At 38.7% G+C, this 10,139-nt stretch overlaps 1 protein-coding gene across 1 annotated transcript; it reads left to right on the top strand.

Annotated features, from left to right (window-relative positions):
* The first annotated feature begins 447 nt into the window (after window positions 1-447).
* On the top strand, window positions 448-10,139 carry spx (spexin hormone). The gene is made up of 5 exons (XM_068046857.1): window positions 448-804; window positions 2,733-2,810; window positions 2,904-2,961; window positions 4,531-4,602; window positions 8,668-10,139. Exons 1-5 carry the CDS (start codon window positions 799-801, stop codon window positions 8,751-8,753), a joined length of 300 nt encoding a protein of 99 aa, XP_067902958.1. The 5' UTR covers window positions 448-798; the 3' UTR covers window positions 8,754-10,139.

Raw genomic sequence — 10,139 nt, forward strand, 5'->3', positions numbered from 1 at the left:
CCAATATGGACTTTAATCAATTGTTGTGCGACTTCTCTATATTTCATTACTTTGTTCAGCAATATATCTAATGCAATTTATATATTTTTTCTGTCAAACTAATATTTACATTTTCTATTACAAAGAGCGGTACGGTCCGATCAATAAATCTACCTGTTGCCATAACCTAATGTGTCGGTTTATCGAATCTAATTACTGAACCCGTGTATCTGCTCGGATCGATAGTTATGGCTCCTTTTTAAAATTTATTTTAGATTCCACTGTCTAATTATCTAATTCGCTGTACACATTTATATAAGTTCATCTAAATTGAGATTTACTAACATTTTAAACCACATGTTCTGCAGGTCTGCTAGTACTTAGCTGGTCTTTTGATTTATCGATGGATCTCTGAGCTTTCTCATCCATCAACATGTACCTGAACACAAATAAACGCTAACAGGATCATGTCTCGCTTTTGTCCTCCGAGATTTGTAGCAAACTCTTGACAAATTGAATTAACCCCTTTGCATTCGCTCTGCCTGATGTGTCATTTGGCAGGTAGGGCGAGGGATGACGTCCTTGCATTGAAGTTGAGATGGTTTATAGGTAGTTCGCCTCCTCCTGTCCTCTCGACCGATAGAGAGGCAGGGGTCCCTGTGGCATCAAGTTTCTTGCCAGCGCACTGCGACCCAACGGACTTGAGACTGGAGCAGGCGATGTCTGTGTGAGGAAAGTGAATGAATTGCACTGTTTCCGGAGGGAGAAACTGACAACTCGTAAGGTCCACTGCTCAAGAAAGCAATTAACACATCTAATATGATGGTAAGAAAATAACATTTATTTTGAATTAATTGTTTTATAAAAGAGGATACATTAAGGCAGGAGGGCGGGTTAAGTTTAATTTAAAAGCACAATCACATTCACACAATTTGTCTGCGTTGTACTCTTGCTTGTGAGAAGGTTACTGATCTAAGATGACTCCAGGAACTGAGTTGGTAAACTGAGCTGGTGCAGCATTTCTTGCGTACTGGAGTGTTAATAGATGGGATGTCCATTGGATGGGATGTCAAACCCAGGCCTTGAAACCCTCATGACACCATTCAAAGAAGAGCAGGAACAGTTCCTACCAAACATCTGCTTTCAACTAAAAGCAGAAAGATCAAATTAAGTCATCGTACTGGATTTATGGGACTCACTGTTGTAGAATGTTTGCGAGGCTTGCTTCAGAGCAACAGTCACTGTATTTAAAATACTTCATTGTGTAAAGACGTTTAAGCTAACTAGGCACTTTATAAATGCAATTTGAAAAACATGCTTGCTCCAACATGACTCTCAGATATCATCTCCTCAGCTATGGAGGGCATAGAACACATCCAGTTTACAGCACCGATATATATTTGAGTTGACATTAAGACATATAGTCCTGTACCACACGCGAGTGATCTGGTATTAGGTGCATGTTGTACATATACAGGAGCTGACACCAGGATATGCATGAACTTTACAGTAAATGTTGTCAATTTTAGCAATAAAATGCTGAGATAGATGTTGTAATATTTGCTGTTAATGGGATCTAATGATATACAAAATGGTCACTTCAGAACAGTCGCTACATTCCAAACTAATTAATAGTATGAGTACTTTAAGCTGACATTGAGAGGTGCAATAAGGTGCTCTATTTGGCTTGTCTTTTTTTTCAAATGTGCTCTTTTTTCCATTATTTACAAGTGAATCGCACAATGATGTAAATTACGTGAAATAGTACCGACATGGTATTTTCATGTGAGGTTGTGACAAAACTCACACAGCTTTTACTTTTCCCAAAAGAGAAAGTTTGCTGAAACTCACGACTGATGACAGTGCTGCTGAAAGTAACAGTGAATAGGTTAGTTGTATCTGTGGGGGAAGCTGCTGTGATTTCTTCAGGACCTCTAAACCGCACAGTTTTGCACCTATGCAAAGCACTTTTAGTCTTGCATCAATGTGAACCGTGTTGTCTATCTAGCTGCAAAGTCAAGAAATGGAGTTGCTGTTTTGCACTGTGCTGCAGTGTAACATCAGACTGTCTGGGAAATCTGAAAACTTAATTTTAATTTGATGAATGTCAGAATTTATCTTATCTAAGCCATTTGTTACTTTATAGTATGATCCCTTATTAACTTGCTTCTGTCTATGCTGTTCGTATTGAATGTTTTGGATATTCTTTTATCCAGGTGTACATAGAGTTAGGTGACCTGACCTGGGTTAGCTATTAAAGTTTGACAGTTGGCCTCGGTATCATCAGGCCAAGGAAAGATTTGCCAGATTTTTCACTCCGGATTGCAATAGTGATCTTTTTGGAAAATACATGGTGTAGTGCTATTAGGTGAGGAGAGGATCAAGCTCAGCTGGATAACATGCCTGCTGTCAAATAGCAAGCTGACACCCACTGCCATGGCTCACACATGAAAAGCGGTCACTTTGGGGACATGTCAGAAGTATCTAGCATTACTAGAAATAAACCACAGCAACAATCACAGGTAGCAAGAAAACCATTATGGGAAATCAGAAGTGAGCAATTGTCCCACCCAAAATATAACTTTCTCTCTCTGATGCTGCTTAACCTGTTATGCATATCCAGCATTTGTTATTTTTAATAAAATAACTATTATTTTCTCCACTAGGATGTCAATCTCTACAACACATAACAATACATCTAACAACCCACAGAGACTATCTCAACCTTTCTTTCCAATTTTGTTTCTCTATAGAAAGCTAAGATGGCAGTAATCTGCACTTGCGCTATCCTAATAATCTTTTCCATTGTTGAAACCTGCTGCACTCCAAAGGTAAAGTTCTGAAACAAACTCTTATTAATTCTTGATAATCTTGTTGCAATATTTACTTATATACTGTTGAAATTTGTTTCTTCCCTCCCCTAGATCAAAGTTATTCCAAAAAACTGGGGTCCACAGTCCATGCTGTACCTTAAAGGACGTTGTAAGTAAAATCTACTAACATTTATTGAGTTCTAAATGGCATGAGTAGAATGAAAAATCTGGGAGAAGGGCCAAGCCATTATGCTGAAAACCACCAAAGTAGTAGTATGAGAGGACAAGGTAAAGGAAGAGACATCAGTTAAATAGCATGTTGCAACCATTTTCTGTAATAATGGCTCCTAATCATCTCCTAAGTCATTTAATCAAACCAGCATTATTCCAAGGCAAACTGGAGTTGGCTACAGCCTCCTTCTGTATTAACAGGATTCATAGTGTTTGAACAATTAAGTTACATTTTCCCAACAAGTAATGGCCCCCCCAGTGGCACTGTTCCTCAGCGGCACTGTTATTAAAACTCCCAGCTTTACTTCAACTATTACCTATTAGTGCTAAGGCATTATACTAATTACTGTCCAAAGGAGGTAGGTTCATTGTTGGCTTAGCAGAATGAGAAAAGGTAATGAGATCCTGAGTGTCAGTATGGTTGAATAATTTTATTATGATAATTGATCACAGTGTTACAGAATCAATGCCAATCCTCCCTCTGGATGTTTTGTGTTAAAGCCCAGAGGGTGATCTGAGATTCCTAGCAGGGTCTCAGCTCTTTCTCAGACCTGCAGTTATCCACTAACACAGATATGTTACAGGAAAAGCAATGTCGTGTCTTTGCGCTCAGAAAGGGAGCCATTCTTATATTTTCCAATTTTCTCTCCTGATCCCATCTCCTCTACTGAAGAAATTGACTCTTTCTGGGATTGTTGCACAAGCACTAACAGTCTTTAGTTAATGCCAATTCATGTGCACTTTCCAGAATGCATCACCTTATAGTGATTAGGAACAGAAATACTGGCTAAACTTTTACCTCCCAAAGCCAATTGTAGTGCCTCAACTGATGCCCCAGTTGAGATAAGCTGACTTAACAAGGCAGAGGATCACTGTCATTTATAAATAGATCAAAATTTTACAATGCTACAAGTTTCAATAAAAACCTATTCAAGTCACATGGTATCAAATATAGCTTGGTTTGCCATGGATAAACAAAACTAGTTAAATAGAGAAAAAAATATTTCTTTAAAAGAACATACTCTACAATTTTCTCACCTGTGCTATGGGAGGCAGTAACTCACACTGGGAAATAATCCTTTGGATATTAACTGCCCTATGATACCTTGCTCAAGTGGCCATTCCTCAACTATGTTCCAACAGAAAACGAAGGAGAATTACTCTGTTTCTAGCCCATGCCGTTATCTGACCATTGAGTCCATGATGAGAGACTGTAGGGTGATATTCAAGAGCACTTGGCTATACAGTGAAATGTGATTGCCTAAAGGTATAGTATGAAAGGAGCTTGAATCCATTCAAATCCATACTGTACCTGACCAGTTTGGAAAAGTGTTTCATTTCCCTGAACTGGTATCTACTTTAATCTGTCAACAAGGTCATCATTATTTTATGGTCTCATAAGCACCTGAGACACAGGCCTGAGAAATCCTGCAACAGTTAATGATCCCATGAAGAAAATGATGACTCAATACTAAAATCTAACTTAACTCTGGTGTTGTTCTTCCAGATGGGAGAAGATCTGCTGAAGACAATGGTTATCATAACTATGACATAAACACCTGGAATCTTCTCCTTGGAGGTAGCTTCCACATCTCAGCCGATTAATTTGTTTGATAAACAGGGTGGGCAGAGAAAAAAATATTTACATGCAATGGCTTGTTGGAAAATATATATTTCAGGAACTATCAAAGAATGTATTCTTTTCCAAAGTCAAAACAAAATATTATGGTCTTTGGATGGTACGACATCAGGATTCACTGCTAAGGTTTTTACAATGGTAAAACACCGAATAGCATTAAAACCTGAAATTGTCAGAGTCTTGCTGTGAATTAATGGCTTGCTATAGTTCCCTGCAGTCCCATTCTTAACCCTGCATTCTTAATTCAATGTTTAGCATATTTAAACTATGGGAGATGTTTATTTGGAGGCAGGTAACATGTGGCACAGACTGGAAAAAAAGCAAACAAATATATGAAGCAAAGAGATCAAATAAAAAGTGAAATTACAGTCAAACAAATATATGTAGTAGCATCATGAATGTTTCAGAATTTCTGTCTGTATTTCCAGTAGCTATTGAGAATTCTGCCATTAAGTCGACACCAAAAACCATAGAAGAGACTAGTGGTCAACTAATAGCCATTGATGTTGTCAACACTTGGATCACAATCAATAGCCATTGATAATTTTGAGACCCAACCGATAATGATTAATGATAGTGACAATGATCTATGCCAATAGCCATTGATGATCTTGGGTTGCAACCAATATCATTGATGACACTATGTATCAACTGCTGCCAATGATTTTGGTATAAAGCATGCTCTAACAGCCAGTGGGTCTAAAAGAAACTCCTCAAGAAATGGAGTTAATCTTTTTAAAAATCACTATTATTGAATATGTAGTACCATATACTAAAAGAGAGTGAGTCCTCTGTTCATCATCCTCTCTCCCTTCCCGAAGTCTAGGGAACATGTCTGGAAAAGTTCCCAGGCCACCTGGGGAGATCCACTTGTTACCTTTATAAAGCCTCAATGGAAATTCTTGCCAGCTGGGATGAGTTCTCCTGAAGTCTTTTAAAATTCCCCAATCTATTAACAGGCAAAGATAATGGAATCCAGAGGGGATTGAATACCTTATTTTAATAGAATCCTGGCTTTTTGTGGAGCAAAGATCTTTTCTTCTGAAGTTTTCTTTGGCCCAGGAAAGGCTCAGGGCAGATCAGGTCAAGTGCCAATGAGGTGAGCAAGTGGCCACGCATATGACCTTGGTCCTGTAAGTTGGGAGAGTGAGGGCAGGCATTCTGCTTTACCATACTTGGCCCAATGGAGCAGAATCTCCAGAATCTCAGGCCCTTAGAATTTCTAAGAATATCTTAAACTTTAACATCTTTTGTGATTTAATTTGATGCTTAAGGATGAAGTAGCTGAATTAACATCTGCACGATTGCTGAATCACTTTTGGGTTAATGAAAGTGGCCACATTTCCCACATCAGCTGAGTAGATTCTCCACTACAAATATCCTGTTACAAATGATGAGCCATGTTTGGAGATATGACTATTCTATCATGGTATTTTACTATACTAAGAACACTTCTATTAATAAACAAATCGAATGTCAAATAAAGAAAAGTATGTCCCCTAAATGCCGCAGGGACAAAAATAGGGACGGCTTCATTGGGACACATACTGGAATATGCAGAAACACAAAGGAAGAAAGACTTACATTTATATAGTGCTTTTCATGACTTCAGGATGTCCAAAAACTGCTTTTCAGTTAATAATGTACTTTTTGAAGCATAGTCACTATTGCTACATAGAGAACGTGACAGTCAATTTGTGCACAGCAAAGTCCTACAAACAGCATGAGATAGTGACCAGAAAATTTGTTTCTAGGTGTTGATTGAGGGTTAAATGTTGACCAGGATACCCAGGAAATATCCACTTCTCTTCTTCAAATAATATCACAGGATCATTTACGTCCACCTGAAGGGCAGATGGGGCCTCAGTTTAACGTCTCATCTGAAAGACAGCATCTCCAACAGTGCAGCACTCCCTCAGTACTGCACTGTAATGCCAGTCTAGATTTCTGCTCAAGTCCCTGGAGTGGGGCTTGAGCCCATGACCTTGCGATTCATAGGGGACCAAGTATATCAAAAGGGTAGTGGGTGGGGGTGCAAAGAGAGACTTAGAAAAAACTGTACTAATAGACTTTGCCTCTGCAATTGAAGAATTATTTTGCAATAGTAAAGAGAACTGTTAGAAAAATGTTAGAAAGCAAAAATGCTGCAAGTAGACTTGAAATCGAAGTTGAGCACAAGATAAATATACACACATAAAATAGCAACTGTACTGAGTAATATTCCTCAAATAATAATACCAAAAATAAATTTTCTAGTCATTTATCTCAGCTGTTTGTGAGACCTTGCTGGGCGCAAATTGGCTGCCGCACTTTCCAACATTAAAAATAAAAATAGAGAAAGCTAGAAATAGTCAGCAGGTCAGGTCGCACCTGTGGAGAGAGAAACAAAGTTAACATTTCAGGTTGACGACTTTTCATTCCTACATTGAAATATTGACTATAATTAAAAACTTCATTGGTTGTGAAGCGCTTTGGGATGTCCTGAGGTGGTGAAAGGTGTTATATAAGTGCAAGTTGTTTCATTTATTCTTCCTTCATAATTTTAAACACTTCAGTAATATTCCTATGAAGTCTATGCTTTTCCAAGGTAAAAAGTCCTAGCTCTCTAAGCCTATTCTGATAACTAAGGACCTTAGGATATCTCCCATCTTGCGAGGGGAATATAACTGGGTACAGTTTTCTAGATGGGGCTGGAGGATTGTAAATTAGTTTTATGCTTAAATGTACTAGTTATGTCTCCCAGCATCCGCGGCATTTTCAGATCATCATCTACAGACATTAGTTTAGCTACCAATGTACATCGATGGTGTCCATCTCCACCTGCTCATTACCTCGCTTGACCCCTCCACTGCCTCTGAGCTGTCTGACTGTTTATATCAAAGCTTCAGCTTGATGTAATTTCCTCCAGCTCAGCATTGGGAAGACCAAAACCATTATCACCCTCTCAAGCTGAACCAGATTGTTTGCAATCTTGACAGATTCCAACCCCATATCTTCTGGTTCACGAAAGCTGCCTACTTATGCCTCTGTAACCTTTGCACTATCGCCTCTTATCAGTTACTGATACCCTCATCCATGTCTTTGCCACCTACAAACTTGACTATTTCAGTGGCTACAGGCAGCATCCTATTCTCCATCATCCATAAACCTTGGCTTGTCCAAAACGCTGCTGCCTGTATTCTGTCCACTGAGCCCAACATTCCTGTCCCTCAAAACCTCAAACCTAAAATTCTTAACCTTGTCTTTAAATTCCCCCATGGCCTCACCCCTCCATATCTTTGTGACTTCCTCCAGGTTTCTTAATGACCCTGCAAGGTGCACTCTGACAATTTCCTGCATTAATAGTATGATATAAATGAATCGTTTTTAATTGTGATTAACCTGTATAATGTTGTGGTCAGACCCCAACTCGAACACTGTGTCCGGTTCTGGCACCATTGAACAATGAACTCATTCTAGTACTGGAGACAGTGCAATGAAGAGCCATAAGGTTGCTTGCTAGTAGGTCTCCTGGTTGTTTGATGAATGCTGCAGCAATAAGTAGAAATTGAAGCACTGTCCACAACACATTAGTGCAGCTTGGCACCATACAAATGATGTGTTCAATCTTCTTCTTTCCTATACATCATTATTGACCAGAAAAGGATGGTGGGAATACTGCAGATCCTGCCAGCTTTATATTTAATGATATTCACAGCATGTGCAGAGTAGAATTTTAAGATTGGAAGTACAGGTCCCTGACTTTATCTGGGTTGGTTGGAGTAGGTGTAGGTGCTGCCAACAGACTCAGTGCCAGGACAAATCAGACCTTCTAGTGCCCTACACCTATCTATTGAATGTTCTCCCTGATGTAACCTTTTTCAACAAGCAATTCTTTCCATTTCAAAATGTATTTTCTGGATTGATACTGGTATGAAGTGGAAGATGTAGACAATTTGTGAACGATTTAATAAAAAGTACAGTCCATCCATTCAAGCCTGTTTCCATTTTTCCCCCTTCTTCCAGATTACAAAAGGACACGAGCATTTGGAGACCAGGATCACTGGAAAGAAGCAACTGCTAAAAATGTGAATCTTATGAATATAAATTAGCATGGATTCATCAATCAACCACTGCAATACATGGGAAAACGTTCAAACTGTTATTCTATTTAAGCTTCATGAAATATTATTATTGTGACCCTTTAAGAGGTGGGTGGGAGAAAGATAGAGAGAAAGACACACAAAGGCTTTGCCTATACCAGAATCCTGAATATTTAAACTTCGTGTGGTAAAATATCTATGGAATTAAAATTTTAATTTCTAAGAAATGGAGGTCGTCATAACAAAGCAAAACAAAACTTTGACATTCCTTGGTCCTAATAACAAATCCTTCCTTACTTCCCTTTTTCTTAATTTTATTCAGTTCAAAATTATGTTGCAAACGGAATACATTTGCCGGTATCTCCACTCAGGAGACGGACAATAACCCACTCATGACTCACGAGGTATCCAGTCAGCTTCCCCGTGGAAGAAGTTATGAGCAAGGAGCGGTAAAACTTGTGCTCTTCAGCCTTAAAAGGTAGCTGGGAGGGGACATAATATAGATATATGGTAGAAGTATATGGTAAAAAAACTGCACAGAAGAGATAAATCCAAAACGCCGCTTTAAATTAAATTAAAACAGTCGGTCAAAGTTTCATACTGGACAAAGGAAATCTAGGACTGATCTTGGGCAGTTGTTCTGTACACAAAGCGATCTACATGTGGAATGGACTTCTGGGTAGAGTCATGGGGGCAAGAAAGTCTCAGCATCATTTAAGAAAGAGATGGATGCAGTAATGGAGAAATAATTGTAATTTATTTCCCGATGGATGAGCTAAGATAGACCTAGGCCATCTGTACTGTTCTTTGATTTTGTTATCGTCTTGACCCACTGCTGGCTATAACGTATCCTCTCCATCTCAGGAGCTAAGCTGGCCATGTTCATCTTCGTATTTCCAGACAACTGGAATATTTAAACCACTTCATTCAAGCTTCATATCTTAAACACTATCTGCATGGAAATTGAGCATGAGGCTGCTGAATAGAACTACTTTGCATGTATCGGGATATCTGTTATCAGCTGAATTTGGAGACTACTTGTTCTTAGGTTGAGCAACTGAAAACTACAACTCCCGGGATGTAACACTGGAAGACAGCGGATTGCTGAAGTTGTTTGACTCACTTGGTTTTTACCCAGTAGTTGTTGTCCATCACTTGGGGATCTTGCGTGTTTTTGATCTTTTCAAATTGTTTCTGAAAATTTATAGTTGCTGCCTTTTTTCAAAAAAAAAATCCAAGATTGTCAATGCTATCCTAGGGGTTTGAGAGACACCATCACACTGACTGCCACAATGCCAGTTTTGACTGACAAAAGGATGAGAATATAATAAATTTGCAATACAGGTGGAAGCGAAGAATGTTATTGCCATTGTATTACATTTAGACAAATAATTG

The sequence above is a fragment of the Heterodontus francisci genome, chromosome 14, assembly GCF_036365525.1.
Source record: "Heterodontus francisci isolate sHetFra1 chromosome 14, sHetFra1.hap1, whole genome shotgun sequence".
Classification (NCBI taxonomy): domain Eukaryota; kingdom Metazoa; phylum Chordata; class Chondrichthyes; order Heterodontiformes; family Heterodontidae; genus Heterodontus; species Heterodontus francisci.